Below are 18491 nucleotides of genomic sequence, written 5' to 3' on the forward strand. Positions count from 1 at the left end.
TCTGTGTATATATTTTTATTCAAAGCTCTCACATGTAAAAATAATGATAGTATTACTTGTTAGTTATTCATAATAGTGCTTCATTGGTATAAATAACAGAGAAACTAAAGGATTTTAAAATGAGCTAATGTTCTATCAGAGCACCCTCTAGGGGGCTGGATGAATGATACTAAAATAAATTCAGAAAAATCAAGCTAAATGAGGTCTGAGAAGACTGTCTCTCAAATCTTTGACAAATAATGCAGCTATAGTGAGGTCAGCAGTGTTTTTCTAGCTGTTGCTGACTCTAAAAACAATCACTCAGACTACAGTAGTTTCTATGCAGTACAAAGTCTTCTTCCATTTAATCCTGTGTGAAGATGTATCCAGAGCATAGTCTGCTAGGATTATACAGTTTTAAACTTGTTGGTATGTAAAGTTTAATAATAGGATAAAAATTAAATCCATCTATTTAAATTATACATATTTGGTCATAAAATACTTAAAAACAAGACTTTTTGTGGTTATGAGACCATAGGTACCTTATTAATATAATCCTGCCTACTAGTTTCGCTAGCAACTGTCTAGTAGGCAGGATTATATTAATAAAGGTACCTATGGTCTCATAACCACAAAAAGTCTCATTTTTAAGGATAAAAATTAATTAAAATAAATAAATAAACAACATCCAGAGCAGGAACCACCACCTCTATATAAGATCAACTATCTTCTGTTAAAAAGTCTTATGACCTGTGAAGAACCAAAGAGCAAAGCAATATTCTACAAAATGAGGATATTAGACATTCAATCATTTTTTAAGCCAAAATATATGAAACTAAAATTTAGAATGTTACCTAATATTTAGAATGACATGCTCCTGATCATTCTAAATGTCAATGTGTTCTACTCACCTGATCATGATTTCAAATAAATTAATTTTAAAAAATTAATGAATTCAAATAATCACATTATGGAAATTCCACAATTCATGCTGACAAAACAATAATGAAATTCTCTGGTAGCATATTACCAGACTTATTAACCTAACCTAATAACCAGGCTTATTAACTAATCTGAAACTATTTAAGTGATATCTGATATAAGCTAGCCAATTCAATCAATATTGAACAAAAGTAAATCTGATGAAGCTAGCTATGTCAATCAATAATCATGAACAATGAAAACTGAATAATAAAAAGCCTTTCAAAGTAGCAGTGAAAATGATGAGGATAATATTTGCTGCTTACCACATCTCTTTGTCCTTTTGCATGATTTCGAATAATCTTGACACAACATAAGTTGAAACCTCAGCATCAGTTTGTATTGACAAAGTGGTAATGATATCTTTCAGTAATGTTTTATCAGGTTTACTAGTAATTAATAAGTCTGCTGCAATTGCCCGGGCAGTACTGTCTTGATGATTCTCAATTTGTTGAAATACTTGGTAGAGCATTTTTTTTACCTTAAAAAGATTATATTCATATGAAATGAATCTATATTAAATGGGAAATATTTAAGCAAGTAACAGTGTAAAATATGGTCAAAATGTTTTCAGGTAGGCTGTAAAAACAATACCACTGTTAGTAAGAATAATGCAGCTTAATCATTTGTTATTTATCATGCATTCAATGGAAATAATAATATATCAAAAAGTAAGGGAATGTTTCATTGAGAAGAGTTGTATGTGGAACCAAGGCAGCTGATCATGTTCCACAGTCAACTGACATCAATAGCATGGGATGAGCTACAGAGAAGCACAGTTGACACAGCATGGAAATTGGTTAGAATACATCTGTCATACATGGTGCACAACTGTATACCAAAATTTGGAATTAAGTGAAATGAGTGAACAGTAAAATTAAGCAAATAGCATGAAGAAAATTATAAGAGGCATATAAAAATATGCAGGCAATGACTTTAGATTAGCAGATAATCTCAGGTGGGAGAAGGGTTAGAAAAACAAGTGTTCTTTGCCAGAATGGCAAGAAAAAGACCCAGAGATAAACCAAGATCTAGGACGGAATGATACAGTAAAAAGTGCCTTAGAAGAGAGATATACAAGATCTGATAATGTTGGAGTCTTGAGAGATAACATATTAATTTGGAGGAAGATTGTTGATAGGAAGTCAGTAATGACTCAACTGTTTCAAGTAGTACTATCATAATATCTTGTACACTACACTCCCTGCCATAGGTACATGTCACAAATTTGGTGATCAATCTACATAGATCTTGGTCTTCCTCTGGGGCATTTTCCTACCATTCTGGTGGCAAAGAACACTTGTTCTACTAACCTTCCCTCTCCATTCTCTTTAATTCTCTTTAAACCATTTCAGATTAGCTCTGCTAACACATTCCTGAATACTAACAATGTCAAGTTCTTTCCTAACACACTCATTTTTAACATCATACTACCACTGATGCCATCTATTCACTTCCTTAATCTTTCTCAGATTTCAAGTGTTTTATTTCTAACTAAGATCAGATCGATAATTTAAAATTGGTTTATATTTTGACTAATTTCTCTTATTCCATACAAATCTATTCAGTTGACATCCTACCATACCAGTTGTGCTTCTTTTGTGTTCCATTTCTATATTTAATTTGCCATCATCACTATAAATTGTACCTAAATAGCTGAAATGTTTTATTTGTTCCATAGTATATAAAATAAGAATAAACCAGAATATAAAAGAATAAGAGCCATAGCTAAAAGAGAAGTCAGAAAAGTAGAGAATCATGGAACAAATTTGTTTCTAATTTCATTATTATTATTATCATCATATCATTATTATTATTCATAATTTAGAACATGATTTATATAAAATAAGACCTAATGTATATAGGATTTTGAAACGCTTAAGTACAGATATTAAAGAAAACATAAAATTAGACACTGAATTGAAATTAGAAGAATTTCTAAATTACTACACAGAATTGTGGACAGACAAATATTTTAAAAAAGACAACTGGCAAACAATTAACGAAAATGAAAAGGAAATAACTAAAGAAGAATTAGAAATCACTCTGAAAGAAACAAGAAATGAAAAATCACCTGGAGAAGAGAAGTTAGGTTCAAAATTATACAAATATGCAGGAATAAGGTTCAAAGAAAGATTTGATTTTAAAATTTTATTTTAAAATCAAATCTATTCAACTAGTAATCCCCAATAAAATGGAAAAAGCAATTATGATCCCTATCTTTAAAAAAGGTAGTAGAGATGACCCTAAAAACTATAGAGGTATAAGTATACTAAATTCCTGCTATAAAATATATAGCAGAATTTTAAATAAACTAATAAAATACGCTGAAAACTTGATTAAGTACAGAATGGATTTAGAAAAGGGCAATCCTGTATAGACCTGGCATTTTGCCTAAAATTAATAATAGAGAAGAGAATACAATTTAGAAACACATATTACATTTATTGATTTTAAAAAAGCATTTGACAAAGTTAAGAGAAGTGTTTTATTTAACATATTAAAAGAAAGACAAATACCAAATAATATTCTAAAAGCTAATAATCAAATACAAATAAGATTAAATCATGAGCTATCATATAAGAGAGAGATAAACCAAGGAGTCTGACAGGGATAACCCCTTTCACCAACTCTAATATTTATCGAAATGAAATAATAATAAAATGGAATAAAAATTTCCATTAAGGTATTAAATTTTCTCCTGCTGTGAAATTTTTATTATTATGTGACACCTCCAGGGAGTCCAAAGGCTCATCGAGAGAGAGTGTGCCAACAGCATCCAACAACTACTAACTGCGCTCAAACTTGCTTAACTTTTTTTGCGTGAGCCATTAGTAGCAGACGCTCTACCAAATGACCAACCTTTGCTAGCAATTAAACACTCTCCTTTTTGCTGATGACCAAATAATTACAAATTCTGAAGATAACCTGGGTGGTTGCCATCAGTATGAGAACCTCTAAGAAAAGGGTATATGTGGAACTACAAGGGAAGTGATTATGAAGAGCTCAGGAGACAGCTTGATGGAATGAGGAGTTAGCTGGAAAAGAGATCAATGCAGCTTGGGGGGGGGGGGATTTTCAAAAACTATCTAGTAGATATAATGCCTAAATGTATTCCAAGGGTGAGAAGGTTAAATACAGTAGGTGTGAAATTGATGAATAAAGAGATTAAGAATGCGAATACAGAGAACAAAGGCATTATGGAGGCAGCATAAAAGAGGTGGAAATGACCAATTCCACGGGGACTACAAAGACCAGGCAAGGTGGGTGACTTGGTTGGTGAGGGTAGCTAAAGAGAGGCATGAACAGCAGTTAGCTAATGAAGCCAAAAAGAATCCTAAGGAGTTCTTTCGATATGTAGCCAGCAAAAGAAAGAATGATTAAGGAAGGATGACACTGATCGGAGAAAATGGTATGAAGACAGCTGTTGCAGAAGATATTTAATGAGCAGTTCATAAAGGTATTTCAATCATGGAGAGATTGAGGGCAGTTGATGATGGAGACTGACTGTAAGTGAGCACAAAGTGTATAGGGATTTGAGTAAACTAGATGTAAATAAGGCTGTGGGACTTGATAATATATCACCACGTATTCTGAAGGAATGCCAGGGAGTTGACGCAGGCATTGACATATTTTTTTAATACGAGTCTTGCACTGGTCAAATTCTTAAGGAGTGGAAGGAGGGCAAGATTGTGAAGCTTCATAAGGGAGGTAATAGAACTCAAGCATCAAATTATAGGCCTATCTGTGTGTCAGGTGTTGTGGTTAAGTTGTTGAAGCTTGTGAGAACTAGGATCCAGAATTGGGTTGACAACAATGGTTGGTATTATCTTTGATGGATAGCGTGGATTTGCTAAAAGAAGGTCATGTTTTAGTAATCTACTTACTTATTACAGTAAGGTGACTGCTTCCTTGGACAGAGGAGAGGGATATACAGTAATATACTTCAATTTCGCAAAGCTTTTGATAGATTACCGCATGATAAGTTGATAGTCAAACTAGAGCAAATGTGGGTTGGATATTAGATTGGTGCATTGGATTGGAGACTGGCTGTCTGATAGGTATCAAGTTGGTTCCTATTTTCCTGGATATCACTCCCCAACAAGGGGGGGAGCGATATCCAGGAAAAGGAAAGTTACTAGTGGTGTGCTTCAGGGTTCTTTTAGGGCGATTACTGTTTAACTTATATATTAATGATATTGGTGAAGATTTGGATGGAGATATTCAGTTGTTTGCAGATTATGCAAAGTTGGGATGAACCATGAAGAGTAAAGAAGATGTTGTGACCTTACAAGAAGACTTGAATAAATTGAGTGATTGGGCATGGGAATGGGGATGTGATTTCAATGTTGCAAAATGTAAGGTTTAAAACTTTGGAAAACAAAAATGGGATGCAGAATTTATGCTTGGTGAGGATATATTGTCAGAGGTGTAGGAAATAAGAGATCTGGGGGTGATTATGAATAAGGATCTGAAATTTAGGGGACACATAGCCAAAATTGTGAATATAGCAGAAAGGCTTCTGGGAATGATGTGGAGGACACCGACTTGTAGAAGTAGGGAGATTCTTGTTCCATTGTATAAGGCTTAGGCCACACATGGCCCAGTGTGCCCAGATTTGGTCACTTGGTTTCAGAAAGACGAAGAGATGTTTGAAAGGGTCCAGAGGCAAGTGACTAAGGTAGTTTCTAACCTCTGGAATGTCAAGTATCAGGAAAAATTGAGACAATGCAACTTGCAGAGTCTAGTGGACAGGAGGAAGAGGGGAAATATGATAGAGACCTACAAGTTAGTAAGGGGCTGTTATAGGATCAATGCTGGAGAGGTTCTACAGAAAATAGTGGGAGATCAGGGGAGAAGAAGAGGTCATCCCTGGAAACTATATAAAGAGGGTGTGAGGTGTGAATGATTGGAATTCCTTGCCTGAGAGTGTGGTGTCTGCAGAGAATTTGAGTGTGTTTAAAGCAAGGTATGTGAGTTGTATGATAAAAGGACCTCCTAGATGAGTCTTTGACTCCATGGGATCTTGGATAATAATAATAACTTACAGGAAGATATTTTAAATTTAAATGAGATAGCCAACAATAACAAATTAACAATAATATACAAAAATTTGGAGAACCAACAGTAAACAAAAATGGAAAGAGACTCATTGATTATACAATATATAATAATTTAAAAATAATGAATACATTTTACAAACATAAAAATATACATAAATATACAAGTCTGCAAGAGGACAAAAATCAATAATAGACTACTTTATAGCAAATGAAAAAGCAGCAAACCTCTTCCTAGACATTAAAGTTAACAGAGGGCTAGAAATTGATGCAGATCACTATTTAGTACAGACAAAACTAAGCTTTCCACCAAACTGGCTACAAAAAATACAAAAAAATAAACAAACTAGAGAAACAAAATCTAATTACAAAGTAAGACTACTAAATGATTCAAGTATAAGAAATTTATACCAACAGAGGATGAATAACTACTTAGAAAAAATACAAGAAAATGAAGACATTGAAAAAGAATGGAATAATATAAAAGAAATTATCGCATCAGCAGCATATGAAAGACAATGAAATAAAAACAATAATTGAAAATAAAAAGCTGGCTTTTAAAAGATGGTAACAAAAAACAAGAAGATGAAATTGAATATAAAAAAAGATGAGCAATAGCCAAAAGAGAAACCAGAAAAAGAGACAGAGAAAGCTGGGAAAAATTTGTGTCCTATCTAGAAAATGATATATACAAAATAAGACACAGTGAATACAAAATACTAAAACACATGAATGCAGATGTAAAAGAAACTGCAAATATAAATTGTGAAATAGATGTAAAAGAATTCTTGGATTACTTTACAGATCTTTAGATGGATAATACTGGCATCAAAAATAATTACACCAGAAACTTACAAAATACCTTAAAGGATATGATAACAATGAAAGAATTAAAGGAAAACCTATATAAAATAAAAAATGGCAAATCAGCAGGAGAAGATGAGATAAACTCCGAACTGTATAAATTTGCTGGAAAAAAATTTCAAAGATTACTAAAATTTTTAAATAAAATATATACAAATGGACAAGTACCAATAGAATGGAATACAAGCATAGTAATACCTATATTTAAAAGGGGATAAAACAAAACCTGCTAGCTACAGAGCTATTAGCTTATTGAATAAATGCTACAAAATATATAAAAGAATACTTAATGAAAAACTAAAAATATACAGTGAAAAAAATATTATTAGAATGTCAAAATGGATTTCGAAAAGGATGCTCTACAATGGATACAGCTTTCTGTTTAAAACTACTTATAGAAAAAAGAAGAGAATTTAATTTGGAAACTCATATTTTGAGTATAAATTACATAAACATCTTTTGTTTATGAATTATAAATTACGAATAGAAAAAGCATTTGACAAAGTAAAAAGATATATACTGTTTGATATATTACAGAGAATAAATACACCTAATATTTTACTACATGCAATATTGAATATATACAAAGATAATGAAATAAAAATAAATGAAAAAGTTGTCTGAAAAACCATCTATAAACCAAGGAGTAAGACAGGGATGCCCTCTGTCTCCAACACTTTTCAATATTTACATTAATGAAATATTAATACAGTGGAACACCTTAAACAATCAAGGTATAGAAATTTCCTGGAATAACAAAATAAATACACTATTATTTGCATGCAGATGATCAGGTAATAATATCAGATAAGGAAGACAATTTACAGAGAGCAATATATAATTCAACCATTATAGTAGAACAGTTTGGAATGAAAATTTTCACAGATAAAACTAAAACAATGGCATTTTGTGGACAAACTCCAGTTAGAAGCAAAATAGTTATTAATAATAAAATAATAGAACAGATAAATACTTTCAGTTATCTTGGATGTGAAATTATTATTAGTATTATTATTATTATTCAGGCCTCCATAGAGTCAAAAGACTCATTGTGGGAGGTCCTTATATAAAATATCATATGAAGGAGAAAAAGACATAAAATTAAAAACTTCAAAATTTTTACAGATTATAGGTCTGATAAATAGAACACTGAATCCAAATATAGTACAAAAAGAAACATGCTTGAAAATATACAATACTTTACCCACATTATTATATGACAGTGAAATTTTTAGAAATAAACAAACAAGATAAACAAAGAATAAAAACAAGTGAAATGAGATTTATAAGAAGAACTGCAAAATACACATTATTAGATCAAAAAAGGAACGAAGACATTTTAAAAGAACTAAAAACAAAATCAACAGAAGAAAAACTAAACAATTATAAACAAAAATGGATCAAACATTTAAAACAAATACTAAAATATAAGCAACTGGATTCACTTTAGTCAGGTAATCTTGCAGACTTGAATTGGATTTATTTAGAATTATAACATCATTTGCAGAAAGTAATGAGCTGATATTAGCAACACCAATTTTGATATCAGATTTAATACCACTGTCCTTAATGTGATTCATACAGATGAATAACAGCAGAGATAATGTGCCGATTTAACATCAAACCATATTCTTGTACCTCTTCAATTCTAACTGCTGACTTACAACTCAATATTTTGAAGGATTCTTAACTAAATTTAATGACTGCTGTAACAAATAAGGCAAGAAAATTAGCAATTCAAAGACTAAAACTAGGAAAAAAAACTAAGAAACTCCTGCATTCTAAATGGAAAAAAGCTATAGAAGTAAAACACTTCAGATAATAGGCACAATTTTTAGTGTAGATGGGAAATTAAATATGGAAATAGACAACAGCTGATATGGTAGGAAGACAAATGAATAAATTTATATGGAATAAGAGAGGAATTAGTCAAAACACTAAACTAGTGTTTTATATAAGACAGTATTTGAACCAATCTTAACTTGTGGGATTGAGAGCTAGGTTAAAATAAAATACTTGATCAAAGATAGACTACAGAATCATTAAAAATGAAAGTATTAGGACAGAAGTTGATATTGTTAACATTGAATGTGTGAGAAGAGTTAGTCTTATTTGGTATGTTCATTTAAACATACCACACTTCCTAAAGAAAACATTAGGAAGCAGGTGTTTGATGCCAAAATGGCAGAGAAAAAGACCCATAGGAACATCAAGATGTAGGTGGATTGATGCAATTATAAGTGGCTTAAAAGACTGAAATATAAAATCTCATAATATTGTGGTTCTGGCAGATAACAGACTGATTTGGAAGAATATTTTTAAGAGGAAGTTAGAAATAATGTAAAACTTTTCATGTAGTACAATCACAGTATCCTGTGCATCCCTTGTGTATACATATCAGGAATATAATAATGAGAAAAATTGTTTACTAGTTGTAATTCTATAGAGAATATGACTTGGTTAGATTTCTTTGAAAAGATAGAAATCTTATGTTAAGCAATTCTCTATTGAATATGTTTGTTTACAATCAATATTTAAAATTTTTTGCTCAAGCTTCATTCTTTGGGATTCACAAGATGTTGATTTTGAAGCTCCTGCACCATTATGGGTACAAATTTAAAATACCTTGACCAAAGAATGAAGCTCAAGCAAAAAATTTTATATTTTGTTCTGCTAGCCATAATCTCACACCAAATGGCGTCAAATGTGCTCTTTTCTCTATCCTGCAATTCAACTTCTATTCTCCTTGGCTGCAGCTCATCAGCTATCATCAACAATACTCCCTCCCCCCGCCATTTTATTCTCCCCGTCATTCCTGAACACACTATACCCATCACATTCAATCTCACTAGCTATATCATCTACAGTTAGCCATGATTCACTAATGCCAATAACCTGTGGTGCCAACCATGGCCAAAACATCTTCCTTCTTGTTCCTAATACTCCTAGCATTAGTGTACATGAATTTAAGACCCCCCCCCATTTGCCCCATCCCTACCTTGATGCCTTATATTAACTATCCCATTCTGATTTGTTGTCCTTATTCGCTTGGGCATATTATACTCATTCATACATTCAACTGCCTCCCTAAGGTCTGTATATCTACCCCCCCCCTTAATAAATCTAGTTTCCCTGATTTTGCACATCCACAACATTCAGCAACACTTTTTCAAGTCTCCTTACACCATATCCATTCAAATGCAAGCCATCCATCTTATATAGATCCTTTCGGCCATCGAACATGTCCACAAATTCCACACCACTCGTCATACATAACCCATGCATAAAGTCATTTACAATTATGGCCCTCCTTTTAAACACTTCACTGTCATACCACAGAAAAAGACTAATCATCCTAACTATCTCACTCTTTTCTTTTGCTACCTCGAACAATTCATTCAGGTCCTCTATCATTTCCATTTTATCTCCTTTCAAATCATTCATACCTGCCACAACAATCATTTCTTTCACCCTTTCATTTTGCTTTCTAATAGACTCAGTTACATCCTTTATGGTTGCACCAAGTTGGTACAATTTTGTCAAATCCTCTACTAACACACCTCGTACTAACGAGTCTCATACAGCACTCTCTCCTTCATTTTGTTTATGTTCACACTCATACGCTTATTTTTCCTGTCATACTTTTTATTATTGGCTGGTACACTCAGTCGACTTTTGTTCATACGCTCTAGCTGTCGCTTTGCCCTTTGTATCGCTCCACTCAATAACGCGATCTCACTCATTGCATCTGTCTCATCTTTTTTATTCTCTGTAAAACCATTAATTTGCATTCACACTTTCTACATTCACGCCCTCACAGTTCTCTGGTACATCCTCGCCATATCACTATTTTCTTCATTCTGAAGTTTGACAAAAATATCACACTCACTACCTGAAATGCACTTTAATTCCTCATTCTCCTTGCATTTTCTACACACATTCACTCCTTTATCATCATCTAACCATACTTCGACCGCACTCCGCAAAGCGTACATTTCGCAAATAGTACACTGAATCATCTCCTTTATATTACCGATATTACCGTTATTGAATAAAGATGACAAACCATCATTACTGGCCACCATTTTCCTTCATACGGAAGCTTACTCACTTCTAACGTATTTTATCAAATTATAAAATGAAACACCAAAAACACACAAACAGACACACTAAGATACACAAGGCAAACAAAACTACGTAATATTCAAGTAAATTTATCAATGATAACTTAAAATAACGCTTATCTTATCAGGAGCTCTCAACAGACACAAATGACTACGAATCCTTCTAGCAAAGATTGGATGGCATACCAGCTCGTGTCGTATGAGAAGCGGCCAAATAATTGTCAGTGCCTTTGACCATTTTGTTATTTTGAGTCTCAGATCTGGGTTAGTCCCAAGGAGGTGGAAAGAGGGGAAAATAGTTCAACTGCATAAAGGAGGTTCCAAGACTGCTGTTGAAAATGACCGGCCGATCAGCATATCAGGAATTGTTGTCAAGGTCTTGGAGAAAATAGTCAAGAGGAAAATACAAAATTGGATAGATGAAAATGGGATACTGTATGGGGGACAGCATGGTTTTGTGAAGGGTAGATCGTGCCTCAGTAACTTGCTCACGTTCTATAACACAGTGACGGCTGAAATGGATAAGGATAACGGGTTTACAGTGATTCTACTGGACCTTGCTAAAGCCTTTGATAGGATACCACATGGAATTCTAATTAGTAAACTGCAGCATATGAGAATGGATATAGCATTGGTGAGATGGATAGGAGGGTGGTTGATAGAGATATCAGAGAGTGGTTTATTCAGGAGTAGAGTCCAAAAGACGGACTGTGACTAGTGGTGTGCCGCAGGGTTCTGTTCTTGGACTACTACTGTTTAATTTGTTTATTAACGATATAAGAAAGGATCTGAGAGAACTGTGCATCTGTTTGCAGATGATGCAAAGTTGGGTAGAGCAATAGTCAATGCTCAGAATGTCAAAATTTTGCAGGATGATTTGGATAGTTTGGGGGAACTGGGCTAAGGAGAATGGATGTCAATTTAATGTGGAAAAATGTAAGGTTTTGCATTTTGGGGTGAAAAGATTAGCAGCAGTATATCACATTGGTGGAACTGTACTCCAGGAGATTGACGAGGCCAGTGATTTGGGAGTGTTGGTGGATAGGGAGTTGAAGTTTAGGGGACACATCGCAAAAGTGGCAAAATGAGCTCATCAAACTACTTGGTTGCTGCAAAACACTTTAACGAGCAGAGACAAACAGGTTATTGTTCCTCTGTATTGAGCCTTGATAAGACCCCATCTAGACTACTGTGCCGAGATATGGGCACCAGGGTTTCTTCTTGATGGGGAGGAGGTGGAGAGGATCCAGAGATGAGTGACCAAGATAATAGCAGGACTATGGAATGAACCTTATGAGAACAGGTTGAAGATTTGTGGACTGCAGAAATTGGTTGATAGGCAGAAAAGGGGTAATATGATTGAGTCATTCAAATTACTTAAGAGTTTCTATAAGATTAATGCAGAAGATATTTTTGAGAATATGACTGGTAGTGGGAGGACTAGAGGCCATCCATGGAAGCTTGGTAAGATTGTAGTTAGCAAGGGTGTTAGAGCTAGGTTTTTTACTTGGAGAGTGGTAAATGAGTGGAATAAGCTGCCAGAGTCTGTTGTGGGTGCCATGACTGTAAATGAGTTCAAGGTGAAGTATGATAGATACTGTGTGAATGTTGAATAGGTGTTCTTGACATGATGTTGGGCCTCCCTCGATGAGTCTAAGACTCCTTGGACTGCCCGTAATAATAATAATAACAATAATATAACATATTGACTTACTCTTCATGAAAAGCTGTATAGAGAAAAAAAGTTAGTGTTAACAATTCCACTCCTTGGTTGGATGGTTTCAACATGGAATCAGAAAGAAAAAAAATAGTGTCACTGCACAAACCATTGCTAATACAGATGTTTCCAATTGTAACCAGTCTATATTGCAGCTGTGATTAAGGTATGGGAAACTGAAGGGAATAAATTAACCTTAGAGAGAGTGCAAAGGCAGATAATAAAAATTATGTCAGGACTGTACAATCTTAGCAATGGAGGCAGGCAGATGGCACAGTTTGGTAGATAGACAGGAGAGGCGATATGACTGAGATATTTTAAACTGTTAAGAGGTAGTTACAGGGGTAACTACCTCTTAACAGTTTAAACAGGGTTGACACTGGGAGTTCTTTCACATGGTAGAACAAGGACAAAGGATCACACCCGTTGGTTATGAATGGAAGTGGTAAGAGGGTGAGGAGGGGCTTTTTTTCATGGAGGTAGGTTGAACCACAGAATGCATTGCCTAATAAAGTGGTGAGAACACAAACAGTGAATGAGTTTAAGGAATGATATAATAGACTATGCTGTTTAAGACTGTTTTGCATGCTTTGTGTTAAGATAAGCATCCCACAATGTCTTATGACTCCAATAATAATAATAAATACTAGTTAGGAATATAATACAAGATTTGGATGACATATAGGATTATTTATGACAGTGATCATAGGTTTCTACATAATAAGTTAGTATAGCAATCTACACGAATTTTATTTTAAAAAAATGTTCTGAATAAATCCTTAATTTTTTTTTTATTGAAGAGGAATAAGTTAGTATAGCTAATAATATAGTAAATAAGAATAAATTAGTAAAGCAATCCACATGAATTTTATAAAAAAAATGTGCTGAATGAATCAAATTTTTTTTTTTTTTTGATTGAAAAGGAATCCAACTATCATACATGTTGTGTGAACTGCAGAGAGAGAGAGAAAGAGAGAAGTAAGTTGCATATGGGAAGGGGAGGGTTGACTCAGAAAAGGAAGAAACGAAATATGTGAAGCAGGGTTCTGTTCATTAGTCACCACTGTTAATGATATGTCCCATGGATTGACAGGAGACAGAGTTACTTGGTTTAGTTTTTAATGGTATAAGGACAGCTAAGATCATACTGTACCAATGCCTGTTATAGCAGTGCACAAGGTAATAAATACATGGTAAATATATAAAGGTGGAGTGATGAACTGTTAAATTTTTGTTCAGAAAAATTGGTCTTGCCAAGAACAGAGAAAGGTGAAAGAAACTGGAGGTGGCCTTCATCCAACAGTAAACAGAAAATGGCTGACAGAAGTAGAAGAAGAAATATATACCATATTTGCCAGCGTATAAGATGCACCCCCTTTTTTGTACACATTTTTTAAGAAAAAAACTATCACTGAATATTATAATGAATTTACAATATTTCAAATAAAAAGTAATAAGTAGATCTACTTTCAACAAATACCTAATCTAACTAGGAAAGAGTACCCACCTTTTAATCTTCTTCGTCAAAACCCAGAAATTCATCTCCAGAGCTAAATGAACAGACACTTGAAACTTGTTACATTTATTGTGAGTTGCTTTTTTTAGATCCTCTTCCTGATTCCCCCAAGTTCTTATGATTTTCTCAGTTAGGGGTGGCCTGAAATGCCTCTCTGCAGCCCTGTTTCCATGTTCTTTAGCATATACAATCACATGTAGCTTGTATGCCATATTGTAGCAATACCGACGTTTTTCAGCCATAATTTGCCAAGAAATTTAGAGAAAATTTAACGGCAGAAATTTATCGCTGTTCACAACAACCGAGACAACAATAGGAAAGTTTAAACGAACAGGAACACAGTTGTGACAGCGCATGTGCATCCACTGAACTCTACGTAACTGGAATGCTATCACACACCGCAAGGAAGCAAGAAAGAAATCGCATAACTCAGAACAGAGAAAATTTCCAGACATGAAAGTAATAAAAAACTGAGTATCGGCATATAAAAGGCATCCTGTTTTTCAAAGAAAAAAAAGTGCGTCTTATACACTGGCAAATATAGTATATAACAATAGCATGAACACAAAAATAAGTTATAAAAGGCAAATGTAAAAAATGTGCATAACAAGTGTAAAAAGGTGTATAAAATCAAGTGTAAAGAATTTCATAAAAACATACGTTAAAAAACAGTTGTAAAAAACATATTCTAAGTTCTTTCTTTTAAGGTTACAAGGTGATCAAGCATTCATTGCGGACTCCATGTGTGTTTATGTCGCCATAAATTCTTCATAATGAATGCTGACCACCATGTAACCTTAAAAGAAAGAATTGTCATAATCCATGGAGAGCTGATCCACAGGCAATGCAGCCACTAGAGTAAGATAAAAATATCTCTAAACATGTGTTTTTATCTCCATAAATACTTCACAATATTCCAAGTTCAATTATTAAAACTAATATGCACATAACCTATATAAGGTGATAAATACTAATGCACTGTTAAAATTTAAGAATAGAAACAAAACTTGATCAATCTGATAAAATTTGCTTCTGCATAATTGGCTGATGCAGATTATGAATATGACTAAAACAGTGACTGCATTCATTGAAGAAATGAGAGCAGCTGATTGCAATGTGAATGATGGTTAGTTCAGTACCATAGAACTGGCAACATGTCATCACCCCTTAACAAGGAGAAGTTCGTAAGATGACTACTACCTACTACTACTAACTAAGTAATCTGGATGTCGGTAAAGATGTGGGACTGGATAGTATTTCACCACGGGTTTTGAGAGAATATGCTAAAGAACTGACAGCTCCTTTAACCTGGCTTTTCAATGAAAGTCTGGCTCCAGGAAAGGTACCCAAGGAATGGAAAGAAGGTAAGATAGTGCCATTGCATAAGTGAGGTAGCAGACTGGAAGTGTCTAATTATAGGCCAGTTTGTGTGTCATCAGTAGTTGATAAGGTCTTGGAGAAATTAGTGAGGGACTATGTACAGAGTTGGGAAGATGAGGGTAATGTTATCTGTGAGAATCAACATGGATTTGTCAAGGGGGTGCACTTGCTTAAGTAATGTGATTGCCTTTTATAATAAAGTGACAAGAACAGTTGATGAGGAAAAGGCATACACTGCCTTTTTTTGGATTTTGCAAAGGCGTTTGACAGAGTGCCACATGATAAACTTATATTTAATTTATAACATATGGGTTTAGATGTCGGGTTAGTCAACTGGATTCAGGATTGGCTGTCTGATAGGTATCAGAGAGTTGTGTATGGTAGGGCAATATCAAGGAAGCAGAGGGTTACAAGTGGAGTTCCACAGGGTTCAGTACTGGGACCTGTATTGTTTAACCTTTATATCAATGACATTGTCAAGGGCTTGCCAGGGGATATTCAGCTTCACATCATCCTCAAATGATGTGAGACTGGGAAGAGCTATTAGTAATAGTGCAGATGTGGCAGCCCTGCAAGAGGATTTGAATAAACTAAACAGATGGGCAAATTAATGGGGTGTCAGTTTAATGCAGCAAAATGTAAAGTCTTGAAGTTTGGGAAACATCGATGGGAGCCTGTATACTCTATTGGAGGAGCTGTACTGGAGGAAGTAGTGGAGATGAGATCTGGGGGTGATGATTGATAGAAACCTAAAATTCAGGACACATACTGCAAAGGTGGTGAAGGTAACCCAGAGGATTGCTGCAATACTGAGAAACACGCTGACCTGCAGAGATTAGAGTTATCGTTCCATTGTATAAGACACTGATCAGACCACACTTAGACTCCTGTTCTCAAATTTGGTCCCCAGGATTTGAAGGAGATAAATTAACTGTGGAAAGGGTGCAGAATCAGATAACAAAGATGGTTTCAGGACTGTACAATGTTAATTATGAGGATCGGCTGAGGGAATGTAGACTGCAGAGTTTGGTGGATAGAAGGAGAGGTGATATTATCGAGACTAACTGTTGAGAGGTAGTTACAGGGTGGACACTGGGGGAGTTCTTCACTTGCTGGAGTAGCAGAAAGGAATGATGACAAGGGGCTATCCATGGAAGTTATGAAAGGAAGCTGTGAGCAAGAGGGTGGGGAGTGGTTTCTTTGCATGGAGGGCAGCTGAACCATGAAATGCATTGCTTGATAAAGTGGTGAGAGCATGAGAGCAAGAATGGTCAATGAGTTCAAGGAGTAGTATGATAGACTATGTTTCCTAGGAAGGACCTCCCACAATGAGTATTTTGACTACATGGAGGCCTGAATAATAATAATGATGATGACTATGATCTATGTGGAGCCAAGCAAGAACAACTTCCTCTTTATCCCTGCATAGATCAGACTATCACAGTTTAATTTCAGGCTTGATTTGATAAGAGCATATTGTCTTATGATCTGCCTATAATCAATGTGATGGACAAGCAGATGATGAAAGCTTGAGAAATGAGCTGACCTAGCTGCAGTATCTACAGCCTTATTCCCATTAATTCCAATGTCGCCTGTGATACAACAGAAGTACATATCCAAATGTAGCTTCCATAACTGAAAGAGGACGTGTTGAATGTGAGACAGCGTTTAAAGCAAGCTCTATATATACAGCTAGGCAGTGAAGTTGTTACATTTTAATGCACTCTTGGTAGTTATTATGCTGTCTGGGAAGACAACAGCAGATCCCACTAGTGCCTTTGATTTTGAACTATTTGATTTTGAGCACAAAATCGGAGTATTCCATTCTGTGTGCTTATAAGAACAAATGGTAAAAGGATGAAGTGGAATGCTTGGGTTGACTGCAGAAAGAAAGCCATGTGATATATATATATATGATATATATGAATGACATGGCAGTAATGTATTACTGCCATGTAAAAACACAGCCCCTATCTTCCAGGTCTACCTACTCACTGATGAGACCTCAAAAAAGATTGAAACCGGTCTGGGTAGTGACCTCTCCTCATAATGTAATTACAGCATTACATCCCCTAGGGGCTGTGTTTTTACATTATGAGAAAATATCAAGGATAGTGAGGGACCTTGCTCCACCTTTGCTTCGAGTTGCCTTGGTGTTGTACTACCAAGTGGTAGTACAGCACCATTTACACTTGGATTCGCCGATAGTTTTTTGGTATATATGAAACTCATAGATTCATAGTTCTCGATCTTAGAGTTCTGCTTACTGGCATTTGAACAACAAGGGATTTGTATCCCCTTAATTATTATTAAGGATGCCAGAAAAATAGCCATTTAGGATTTTATATACTTGTGTAAAAATCTCACATAAATGTTGTACTTATTAAGTTCATTTTTTATATATATTTGGCAAAAAATTTAATGAGGAATACATTTTGTTATGTGATAAAGTAATATAAAAATATACATATACAGTATATATGCAATTTGTTCACATTTGGTATTGTAATTATATGTTTAATATTATTGGAGCCGCCATGTGGTTAAGCAGTAGTGATTAATATTGCTTAAACTTAAATATAATTGAATAATAAACTTGCTTACCATATATTGCAATCATTAGGGAATAACACACCAGCATTGTGTGTGTATTATTTGTAAGTTTGTGTTATAGTAGTAGTATTCATATGTCACTACTGCTGTACAATGTGCAAGCACTATAGCAAGAGCAGTTTTTGTCACTTGAGTTTCACTTTGAATCTCAAGTAATGGATATGTGTATTAGTGTTTTAGAATAGTTGTCAGTGGGAAACAGGAATGCTAGGTAGAAAAGACTAGTCAACCACGGAAGGAAAGTCAAAAGAGGTCTA

At 34.5% G+C, this 18491-nt stretch overlaps 1 protein-coding gene across 1 annotated transcript in view; it reads right to left on the bottom strand.

The window, feature by feature from the left end:
• Window positions 1-18491, bottom strand: part of LOC150104452 (microsomal triglyceride transfer protein large subunit-like) — a 278438-nt gene that overhangs the window by 124321 nt on the left and 135626 nt on the right. Inside the window, exon 12 of the mRNA XM_090395154.1 lies at window positions 1227-1441. Within this exon, the coding sequence (XP_090251280.1) occupies window positions 1227-1441 (215 nt within the window). The remainder of the gene's footprint in view (window positions 1-1226; window positions 1442-18491) is intronic.

This window comes from Typopeltis vanoorti, chromosome 7 (genome assembly GCF_054136105.1).
Source record: "Typopeltis vanoorti isolate ZY-2024b chromosome 7, IOZ_Tvanoo_1.0, whole genome shotgun sequence".
Lineage (NCBI taxonomy): Eukaryota > Metazoa > Arthropoda > Arachnida > Uropygi > Thelyphonidae > Typopeltis > Typopeltis vanoorti.